The sequence below is a fragment of the Haplochromis burtoni genome, unplaced genomic scaffold, assembly GCF_018398535.1.
Source record: "Haplochromis burtoni strain Fernald_Lab_line unplaced genomic scaffold, NCSU_Asbu1 Contig_138, whole genome shotgun sequence".
NCBI classification, from domain to species: domain Eukaryota; kingdom Metazoa; phylum Chordata; class Actinopteri; order Cichliformes; family Cichlidae; genus Haplochromis; species Haplochromis burtoni.
The window spans coordinates 1,154,083-1,165,699 of NW_024582499.1; the positions used below are offsets into that span (position 1 = coordinate 1,154,083).

The 11,617-nt window shown below is 45.3% G+C and overlaps 1 protein-coding gene across 1 annotated transcript; it reads left to right on the forward strand.

The window, feature by feature from the left end:
* Positions 1-72: 72 nt before the first annotated feature.
* Positions 73-10,277, forward strand: LOC121815127. Its single transcript, XM_042224475.1, has 6 exons — positions 73-194; positions 426-649; positions 1,434-1,530; positions 1,699-2,489; positions 3,813-4,089; positions 4,676-10,277. The coding sequence occupies exons 1-6, from the start codon at positions 73-75 to the stop codon at positions 4,779-4,781; spliced, it is 1,617 nt and encodes a 538-aa protein (XP_042080409.1). The 3' UTR covers positions 4,782-10,277.
* Positions 10,278-11,617: the final 1,340 nt, after the last annotated feature.

Genomic DNA, 11,617 nt, shown 5'->3' on the forward strand with positions numbered 1-11,617 from the left:
TACAGAATACTCCTGCCAGGGATTCAGAAACTGCACTTCACAGGTTTCCGACATTAGCTTCGCATCTCACTCATGCCCAAACACACTAATCCCATCCTAGGTGAGGAGAACTTTCACATCATGGACATGGAAGGCCTTTCTTATCTGCGCAGGTTTGTTCACATGCGAGTGGTCAGAGGCTGGGACTGGTCAACGTGAGGAGAGAAGGGGGATACAGTTTTTGCTTTTTGTAATCTCATCATTACTATCACATCTCGCATGTTTTCATTTGAGTCCATTATGTAACGTTCGCGCAGCGAGTAAAACCCTGCAATCAGCTCTAGTCAAAGATATGAGTCTGTTTGCATCACACTCACTGACCTCACAACTAAATTAATCAGTTTCCTGAAAGCCGTCCTCTTTGGAGCGTCTTCAAAGGACTAAAGACGCAGAAGGCGCAGTCAGTGCGATAGATGTGACATAGATACACATGCATACATATGGAGACACTCACAGCTGGCAGTAGATGAGAAGCCATTGTTTCAGGAAGATGAGGAAACCAGCGTCTTCCTGCTTTTATTCTTACTCTGTTCCTGTGTGTGTGTGTTTCCAGACGACACAGTGAGGTCAGAGAGCAGCTCGACATCAGACTCAACAGGACACGACAATGGTAATGAACACACACGCGCGCGCACACACCCTTCTATCTGTACGAGGACCATCACTTAATGTTTTTCCAACACTCCTGAGCCCGAACATAAACCCGATTCTGATGTAACCCTGAAACAGAAGGTCTGTGCTGTGGACCTGCTCTCACTCTGAAGCTCTCAGTGGTCCTCGCAAAGATGGATGTACAAGCAAACACACTGTAAAACTGGTAGTGTAGCTGCAGCGCCCTCAGCTGGCTGACTGGAGGAATAACAGTAAAAGTTGAATGCAGTTCTGCTCTCATTTTGGAGAACTGCACGGCTGCTGGCAGTGAATAGGCGAACAGACTGATTCGGCATAGGATGTTTTGATTATTTAGCGTTTTTTTTTATTTTTAACACATGTTTTTATTCTCTCTCTATATTTTTATCATAAGACATTTTGTATACTAGACATCAGGCAAACACTAGACAGTTAATCAGTTAATTATTTTATCTATTTCATAATGTGCAGGTTTATCGATCTTTTTAACGGTCGTGTTTATGAATGTGATGTTTTCCCTGCTACACTGTTCCGAAATTAAATGTCCTTAAATTATAAGACCTGCTTGTCTTACAAACATCGTGATATCTGACATAATCTTCATTGTGCACGGTTACCATGGTTACAGCTGTCTTTATCCTGACTTACAATATCATAAGGAAAATATAAGTGATTGACAGCTCTTATAAGTTGAACTGAGGTATAGATTTCAATTAAAGTTAATATTTCTAGCACAAGTAAATTTCTGTCTATGTATCTGGCAGATGACGGTGTGTCTCAGTGTCGCCCCCTGCTGGTTTCTTCTGGGTCTCCGGTGGAGGTTTTCTATCAGAACAGAACCAGGAGGAACTCCGTGCACAGGTACAGCTCAGAGCACGTCCACGTTTGTGTCACGGTCTGTGATCTCATGATCGGAGCTCACAGATTTCTTGAGGTTTCATGTTCAGCGTCACCTCATCATGTTTGGTTTTGGAAGCACGAACAGCCCCTCCCCTCTGTATACTGAAAATATTTCCTTTTGTCTTTCAGAACTGAGCATCTGGACAGCCAGAAGCCCCTCCCACTGCCTCCCTCACAACCTCCTCCCCCTCCCCCTCGCTCTCAGGACTCCTCTTCCTCTGGCCCGTCTGACCCTGGAGCAGGAGGGGAGGTAGGACTCAAGGCTAATGCAGCTCGCCGTAGTAACAGCTCTGATGGCCTCCTGGACCGCATCACCCCTCCTGAGGATGATGTTGGGGTGCAGCAGGGGGGATTGTGGGTAAACGGGCTGCCGGGGTCCAGAGGAACAAGCACAGCCGGCGCGTATTGGAACTCGGAGACGCTGACAGACGGACGGTCGAGGGCAAATAATGGAGTCAGCGATGGGAGAGGAAAAGGGGGAGGTGCAGGGCGAGGAAGGGGAGGAGGAAGGGGAGACAGAGGAGGAAGAGGAGCGGGGTACAGCGATGTCCTGCTGGACTATGTTTGGGGAAAACAGCAGCAGCTGCAGAGACAGCATTCTCAGCCCCACAGACAGCCAATCACATCGCAGCAGCAGGTAGTCTACAATGGCTACTCCCAGCAGCCATCAGGAGCCCCGCCCACCTACCGCGGCCCCCAAGGCGACCAGCGGCGGGTCACGGTAACCCGAACCAAATCGTGCGGTCCGTTCCTCCCGGTGCAGCAGAGCCAGACTGATACCCACAATCCCCCTCTGGTCGCCATTCAGCCCGACCCCCACCCCCACCTGCTGCCGCCCCGACCCCCTCAGCTGCCCCCCAACCAGGACTCCCAACTGGAGGAGGCCACCAGGAGCCTCCACAAGGCCCTCGCCCTGGAAGGTGAGTATTGTTACCCTTTAGCTGCTCTGCACTTCCTGTACGGAGGCTTTGGGGCTCATTAGCTTACAGCTCAGCCTCTCTTACCTCCTGATGTTTGCTGATCTGTGAAGCTGTGAAGCTCAAACGTGTTGAATGTTTCATGGGATGGAGATAAAACTGGGTCAGTGCAGCAGAAACTGTCTACTGGTGTACTGCAGTGAGGAGGTGATGCCACCTGGTGGAAGTCAGACAGAATAACACAAATATGTTTGCTTCATCCATTCATTGCTTACCCACGCTTGCATCTCTGGGCAATCATCTAAGCAGAGAAGCTAAGACTTCTCTAGACCTCACGTGATTCTGCAGCATGTCCTGGGTTTGCCCCAGGGTCTCCTCCTGGTAAGACTCACCTAGGAGGCGTCCAGAAGGCATCCTGTTCATCCTGAGCCACCGAGCAGGGACTCTACTCTGGCTCTCAATCCCTCTGTCCGTCTCACGGTCCACTCTCCCTTCACTTATTTAAATCCCAAGATATTTAAACTCTTCCACTTGGGGCAGCAACTCATCCTGGACTCTGAGAGGGTACTCCATAGTCCCGGAGTTGGAGGTGCTAATTCTATTCCCACTCTTTCCCACTTGGCCTGAGACTGCCTCAGTGTAAACTGGAGGTCACCGCCTGTTGTTTGTTTCATCACTCAGTTTGTCTACACTGCATCAAGTCAACTTTATTGTCTGTTATCAAGTCTCAGGCGCACTACCATAGAGTTTAAATAGAAGGGTAAACGGCGCTCACTCCTTCTGTGACCTCATTTCTAGTTTCACTTCTTGTTTAATGCAACCCGATGTTCATTTATTGAGTTATAGTCCCCAGTAGATAAAACGGGGTTTGTGTATTCAGACAGATAAGTTGTCACCACACGCTCGTGTGACACATAATGAGGCAGGTGGTTTAAAAACACCCGGATTGTAACCATCAAAAGAATCAGAGTGAAACCTCAACCCGTTCATGAAGCTTAGCTAACCAGTGAGTGATCGGTTAGCTAAGTGACTTCCTCTATTTTTTTTAAATGTGTAATCTAAGGTTCAGTACACGTAACAGTGCAACAGACCACTGTGGTTTGATGTGGGTGTCATTAACAACTGTGGTTATACTGAGAGTCTTTAAACCATATCTTCTATCTAGACACAGCTAAAGTCTGCAGGAGATTCAGAGGTTGGCCTGAACCTGCTGAGATGGCTGACGATTAAAGACAGCCAGCTCAGTGAAACTTGCTCTGAGTGTGGTGATGGGAGAAGTTTCCATGGAGCAGAAACTGTGATGAGCTGTTGATGTGTGATTGACAGGTCTGAGGGACTGGTACCTAAGGAACACCTTAGGCTCCTCCCACCAGAACCAGGCCAATGGAAAGGTGACCGCAGGGACCAACGGCAGTAAGATGAATGGAGGGGTCAAAGGTCAGGCGGGAGGAGGCGGGGCTCTGCAGCGGAGACGGACGACACACGGTGTCATTCAGCAATCGGCCTATCAGACGGAGACGAATCATCATCATCACGCTGCGCCGCATCACAAACACACGCTGCCGCATTCAGCCACGTTCCACGGACACCCGCTGCACGGCAGGTATGGGTCAGATGACCACGCCCCCCTTTATACTCAGATGTTTGTTACATAGTTTAAGACGCAAATGTGTCCGGACTAAAAGTAGATTAAAATCATGAAAACCTGCTGAAATCTACTTGATCCTTTTTTCGAAGGACGGTTTTTCTTCACTTCTAGTCTTTGCTTTGAAAGCCGGAGCGTCCGACTCGTCTTTGATCACAGCAGGTTCTTTATTCCAGACACGGCAGCAAAAACTTGCTTAGATCTTCCAACGTGATTATCCTCAAGCTCGATGATGGTAATCAGTGTAAATTAGTCAAAACGTATTCAGCAGAGAGCGCTTCTCCTCAGCTTTGAGCCTTGAAGCCTCCTCGTTACAGATCCGCTCCAACCTGCTGGTCACTGCGGTCGGTCCGAACCCTGAAGAACTCTTATCCTCTGTTCAGCAGTAATGTTTGTTTTGAAGCTGCAAGAGTGATATTTAAAATGAGAACAAATGTGTTAAAGTACCTAAAGGTCAAACAAAAGCAGCGCAATGAGTTTGAGGCGACTTTTAGGAAGACTTTCCTGCTGTGTGGGTAAATATCCATTTCTGTCCTTCCTACAGGTCTGTGGATGGCTCGCTCTACCACGACTCGTTTCCTGCTCATAAACAGGAAGTCCCTCTCAGAGATCCGCCGATGGACCAACCGTCTCCTGGGACTCTGGTCTGACTCAGCAACCAATCACGATGCTGAGAGGCAGGCAAAGGGACTAATTCCAGGCTGGCTTCCTGGGATGAGCAGTATGAAGGAATGCGTGTCCAGGTGTCTGAATCAAACACACCTTGGTACTGATGAATGGAAGTTCCTGATCGTACAGGATGGAAAACCCCGCCCGCCTCGTCCTCGTCTGCCCTCAGGGTCGAGCTTCTGTTTGTAAAAATGAACCAAACCCCAGACCAGGTCCAAGGAGGGAGGAGGTCCAACCCTCCTCCCTCCTTGGACCTGCTCCTCGCTGCTCGGGTCACTGCTGCTCTGCTCGGTGAACTTCTTCTATCAGGGATGGACTTTAAGTCAACAGCTGCTTTTCCACCAAACTCTCCAGAAACATCAGTTCTACTAGGAACTAATGACAGGAAAAAGTTCCTGCAGCAATCTGTGTTGCAAAGAAGAAGATTGAGCGATTTCCTCTGACAGTTGTCCCCTGCAGGCATTAAAGTCTGGATTCAGAAAGTAATCTGTCTCGTTCTGCTTCGCCCTGATTACTGCCACCAAAAGTGTCATCTGCTGTGGAAGATGCTACATTTCTGGACTAATTAGTGATGTTCACATGCACGACCTGCCCTGAGATTTCTCAAACTATCCTAACGGCTACTTCACACTGAGGGATTTTAGTTTCTAACATGTAAGCGACGTAAATGGTCGTGGCCAAATCTTTGGTTCTCTTCGCTCAATGGAGTCGCAGTTCTCAGAGAAATGAACTCAGCCCGATGATCAGTGGCCAAAAGCAGCCGTAACTGTTCAGAAAGGAAGGTCCGGGTTCCTACGGTGGCATCAGACTGATGCTGAAACACCAGCCACATGCTGTACGCGTCTTTTCCAAATACATTTTAAGATTTATTGTTAAAAGCTGCAGATGGACGAGCCGAAGACGATTCTCTGCTTTTGTGGAAGTCGTTATTTCTCAGGCGTTCAGATTGAAGATGGAGATACGGCGTCTCTCACAGGTTCCTGTTTCTGGGATAGCTAGAACAAAGACTTCTGGAGTCCTTTCAGAGATGCAGCCATTTTCTGAAAGGTTTTAGATTAAAGCAGAAACTGAACAAGGTGTCCGTGGCTCTGTTTCTACACCCTTCAGACTGTGCTTAGACAATCAGACTCTCAAAACACCAACGAGGAGGACGTACCTCCTCTGAAGACAGATGACATCACCAGCTACCTGCAGCCAACCAGCAAAGCGCAAAAAGAACTTTTTGGTGACTTGATCAGGTGACCTGTCGATCCCTCAGGTGAGTCCAGGCAGGGAGCGTCGCGGTGAGGTTCTCCCGGTTTGGACTCAACATCTCTGCACTAAAACTCGAGCACAGAGTTTACTGACACCAGCTGAACTGTCGCTGCGGCTGTTTGTGGCTTTAAGCAGCTGCAGAGCCCTCGAGTAGAAACCAAACGTGAACAGAATAAATCCTCTGAAGTAAACGGAGCTTCCCACCTCACTGCTGCAGAGGGACTCACAGAAGCTGACGTACTCACGAGCCTTTCCTCCGAAAAGGGAAATATTTTCTGTACGCGTTATCTGACAACTTTAGATACTTGGAAACGAGGATGCTTGCAAACGGGACACTTTAAAAGCCGATACAAACTGCTGAAAGGTTCATTTGGTTTCTGAACACTCGACTTTTTAACCGAGTCGAAGGATTTGAAATGTGAATATCTGACACTTTGCATTTTAGTAATTCACTTCTAATCATTTTAAGGTTTGGATAGTTTGTTGGTTTCCACTGCAGGAACACCGGAGAGGTTTTATGGTTAAGTTTTTACATTTAGCAGCACTTTGCAGTGAGAAATTACAAACGCAGAAAGTTTCTTTTTATTTTAACCCCTGGCAGCTGTTTCTTATCAAAGAGCCAGTTTCACACATGCAACTCACACAGCTTTACTATGACTTCAGCGCATGTTCAGCTCAGTCAGATCACAGATAAACCAGTATTTAATTCCCGAGTGCAAAGTCGACGCTTTAGCCGATGCATGAATTCTGGTGCATCGTGGCCTCCGAGCTGCCCATTCCAGGCAGTTTAACCCCAGAGAGTAATTTACATCATCCTGCTTTGTCCCCAAATGTGACAAAGGAAACTTAAACTCTTGTAGTCTGAACCTAGAATTTGAACGACTAGCACATATTTTGTCAGAACCACACCTGGAAGACTCCTTTCAGGGCAAAACAAAGGCACATGGTCGGTAAACGCGTCCTTTAGGGAATGTGCTTGAGATGGCCCACAATGAGTGGGGCTCTATGGCGCTCTTCCACAGGTCACTGATTCGGTTTAGAGGATCCTTTTTAGAAATGTTAAAGGTGAAGTCTTCAGTTTATCATTAGACATCAGTAGAACACCAAGACATCACAAGAATCCCCTCAAAATGTTCAACTACTGTTCCTATAAAAAGCAAAAGACACTAATTAAGTTTGGCTGCCATCCCCTTTGGTGAAGGCTTCTCTCATTTGTTTCCAATACTCTTTTCTATGGAGCTGAAACTTTGGATTGTGGTAAAATATCTTTTTTTAGTTATTAGGTGTTCGGCAGCCTCCTGAGATGAGTCGCCTTCATGCACCACAAACAGCTGCTTCTAGATTTTCATAAGGTCTTAACAGACCAGTTGGCACACATTAGCAGAGTGACAGCTGAGAAAGTTGTTTGCATTTGTGAAAATTACAGAAGAAGAGTTAATAAATATTTAAGCAATTTGGCTCCGGGGACTCCCATTCATTGAGGGTTTTGCATTAACAGGAAGTGTAAAGGCTCTTTGTTGAATGAGGCACCAATTCAAGGAAAATACCCCACAGCTACCCGTAGTTCCTGCACTGGAAACCCCTCCCCAGTTTTTGTTGTTCATGTTTTTTTAAACAGTAAATCCAGATTATGATCAGCAGATGAATCCATAATGAAACAGGCATCAGCTGCGACACAGTTTATTCTCGCAGAAAGACGAAAATAGTCACATCTAAGGGAACCAGGAGTTGTTTGATCAGACACTCGATTGATTAAGAGTGATCGCTTTGGAGGTTTCTGTATTTGTGGTTTAAATGAGATCCAGATGTGGAGAAACAGCATCAGCAGCTGGAAAGCTGCAAGAACCACTCAGACCTTCTGCCCCATTCGGAGCCCTCAGTGAAGCCATTGTCCTGCTGAGCTGACCGGGACTCCAAGTCCAGGACGACTGAAGCAATAAGAGGAGCTGTTCCAAGTTTCCCTTTGCAAATTTTATCGCTCTTTCAGGAAAAAAACAAAAAAAGCATTTGCAGCGACAATCAGGAAATGTCACAGTCGTCACAGTAGTGACTGTTTAATCGATGAATTTGAATTTATTCTGTTTTTTTCTTTTGTTTTTTTGGTACTCTGCTCCAGAAAAAAGATTTTATAAAAATGCCCGTGAATGAAATGCAGCTTTTTCAGCGCTGTGAAGTCAGTGTTATTAATCCATAAGTTATTGATCAGGATCTGTGTCCACACGTTCCTACTGTCTGTATTTATTGATTGTCTTTCAGCGTGCGGTTGTCTTCATAAGCTGCAGCTTTGCCTGACCCTGTCCCAGCTTTGTATTTTTAAATTCAGCTTCACTGAAACCGGCCTGACCTCCAGCTTCCCCCACAATGAAGCCGCGGTCACATGACCCAATATGACGACAAACTCAGACCAAGTCGGTAGATCAGACTGAGACTTGAGAGGTTACGATACATCAAAGAAAGTTTCTCAGGTCACAGATTCACTTTAGAAGAAGATTTTAAGACATTTTAAAGGTGAAAACATCAGATTTGTGTTCTATCACAAAAGCAAAAATCATATCTGATTTAAGTTTGGCTGTCGTCCCCGTTAATGTAGGCTTCTCCCATTTAGCACTATCCTGTTTCCAGCGCTCTTCTGTTGATTTCAGTGTGGATCTCAAACTTGCTCAGAGAGCAAACGTCAACTTTAATTTTGAGGATCGAGAGAGCTGGATCTCCAGTTTTCACACATGACCTGTAGCCCAGAACTGTTCCAGGACTTACCCAAATACATAAAGTGGTCTTTAATCTGCTCCAGCTCTTGGATGTCTGGTGTCATGTAGGAGAGCCATCTTTGAGACAGTCCAGAGTGATTTGGTGCCTTATGAAGCTGAAGCTTCAGGCTATTTTCTAACACTGTTTAATCAGACATGAATGAGTATTTAACCTGCCAGCTGCTTAGGAAAAGTCATCGATAATGGGTTGTGGGTATGGCTGAATAGACCAACTAACAGTAGGGTGCATTCACCACGAGACTAAATCTATTTCCAGCAGTGTAAGAAGTTTAAAGTCCAAATAGTGTCTTTACTGGAAGAGCCCACAGCGTTAGGAGGATGAGCTACGCCTGGTTTTCTTTAAAAACTAACAGGCCTGCCCATATTCTCTCCAGTCTCCAAGGATCATATTTTATCAAGCGTTGTTGAGGGAGAACATTCAATGGAAACCAAATGAATTTAAGGAATTCAGCAGCAGGTGATTCGGGAGAGACTGGGAATGTTGTATTGACCTGGGAGTGGGTAATGGCCAAATCCAAATCAGGGCCATTTGTTTGCATCTTTTAGGCACGTTTGCAAAACGTTTCAGTCATATTTTGCGTAAGCATCGCCGACCTCCAGAGATCCAGGCAGGGTGTTGGATAGTTTTATTTTTCTGTCTGGTCATGTGACCCTCCGGCTTCAGAAAGTCTCAGCATGCCCCTCTCCTCACTCCACGCTCACACCAAAGCAGAAACATGTGAAGATACGATGTAAATACAGGACGCGTGTTCACGACTGTTCGAGCTGCCGTACTGCTCTACCTGTACATAATACTGCAGCGCCACTAAACATACTGCATTACTGCAGTACCAGGATATAATGGTGTGGTACCAGTCTGAATATTTGTCACATTCTGTACTCTCCAGTACCAGTATTAGCTTGAGTGCAGTGCTGTACTCCTGCTGTAGTACTGGTAATGTGCAGTGCTAGTATTCAGGGACCAGGACTGCAGACGTGCTGATGTCCAGGTTCAGTGGAGCCTCTCTCAACCAAACCCTGTACAGTATTTTGATGATTTAACATTTCTTTCTTTCTGTGTCTCAGTATGAGAGAAAATTTCCTCCAGCTGAGTTAAGTACTTGGATTTTTAGGTTAAAGCTCTGTTTCCTGTACTGCTGAAGTTGTACTAGTCTCCAGTACAGCTCTTTGCTCTGGGGCCTCCTGCTGCCATTCTGCGTCCCAGTTCAGGTCCAGGACCAGCTGTAGTACCACTGTGTGGACTGTGGCTCTGCTACGATGCATTCAGGTGCACTGTGTACAGTCTGTTTTTTCTGCTGTACAGTAACTCTGTTTAAAAAAAGGTTTTCTATTGGTCGTTTGTACTTTTTCCACTCTGAACTCTTTCTGATGTTTCATGATGGAAATGAAGCTTGGTGTAAATAAAGCCTGAGGCTGTCAGCAGGTGCTTTTTAAATAAAGATTTCTCTTCCTTTAGATCTGCAGTGTTTTATTGTTGGATTTTTTTTTCAGCGCAGTCACACAGGGGAGTAAGTGTTAGATCCTCTTGTTTCCTGGCTGTTTTTACTCGTTTCTCACAAGTAAATGCAAGTGTGCAAACATCACGATGCCAACAATGATCTGAGAAAAGAAAATTCACTGACATCTGTAGTTCAGTGTGTCTGAAACAACTTTACTGCGCGCACAGTAAAATAATACTGACAATGTAGGGACTCAAAAAATGTCTAAGGACACAGTCTTACCTGCCTCAAGGAACTTTATATTGTAAAGTAGACTCTGCTATAATACAGAGAAAACCCAAACAATTACATGGTCCCCGATAAGCAAGCGCTTTGGCGACAGTGGGAAGGAAAAACTTGCTTTTAACAGGAAGAAACCTCCAGTAGAACCAGGCTCAGGGCGGGGCAGCAATTTGGTTCAAACAGTTAGGGTTTGTGGAGGAAGACGAGACAAAAACATGCTGAGGAAGAGAACCAGAGATTAATACTAACTAATAATTAAATGCAAAGTGGTGTAAAAACACAGTGATTAATGAAGAAACACTCAATGCATCAGCAGCCTCGGCCTATTGCAGCATAACTAAGGGAGGATTCAGGGTCACCTGATCCAAAGGCGCTCTGTGCCATGTACAAAGTCACTTCAGCCATCTTTCCTCCCTGTTCTGATGCTCTGTTCAAACTTTAGCAGGGCGTCTTATCCACATCTGCTTACTTCAATAGATTCAGCTGCTGCCATGTGATTGTCTGATCACATATTTGCATAAATAACCAGCTGAACAAGTTTGCCTGACAAAGTGCTGATGTGTTTAGTGTGCGGTCCAGCAGTAGGAAGTAATTGTGACAGAATATGCAAAGCAGAAACCAAATGAGTTCATTGTTTGAACAAATCTTAAACCCTTTTAACTCAAACTAAGGTCTGTTTAATACAACTAAAGAATTAGCAGAAGACTATGAGCTACCTGTAAATGAACACTCAAGTTCATTATTGCTGCTATTTGTAATCACTATGTTATAAACTGTATACAAAGGATGGAAGACACCTCAATGACAAACATGTTTTTAGGTATTGCTGAATTGTGGATGTGGCGGTTGCTGTTTTTGTTATATTTGAATATAATTTTGCATGTGCATTGTTTTCATTATGATTCAGTGTATGACTGCTACTTTTGAGCAGGTCTCCTGAGAGATTTTGATCTAAATGTAAGATCCTGGTGAAACTGGGTATAAATTCATGTTCTTTCTATCAAGTGGAAGTTATTTAGAGAATTTAGGCTTTCTGACTCAAATTGTATTTTTTTAAAAAGAAAAACGTTTATT

Coding starts and splice junctions, on each gene's coding strand:
- LOC121815127 (XM_042224475.1), top strand. CDS start 73: ATGCCCAAACACACTAATCCCATCCTAGGTGAGGAGAACTTTCACATC. Junction 650..1,433: donor CTCAACAGGACACGACAATG/GTAATGAACACA, acceptor TGTATCTGGCAG/ATGACGGTGTGTCTCAGTGT. Junction 4,090..4,675: donor GGACACCCGCTGCACGGCAG/GTATGGGTCAGA, acceptor TCCTTCCTACAG/GTCTGTGGATGGCTCGCTCT.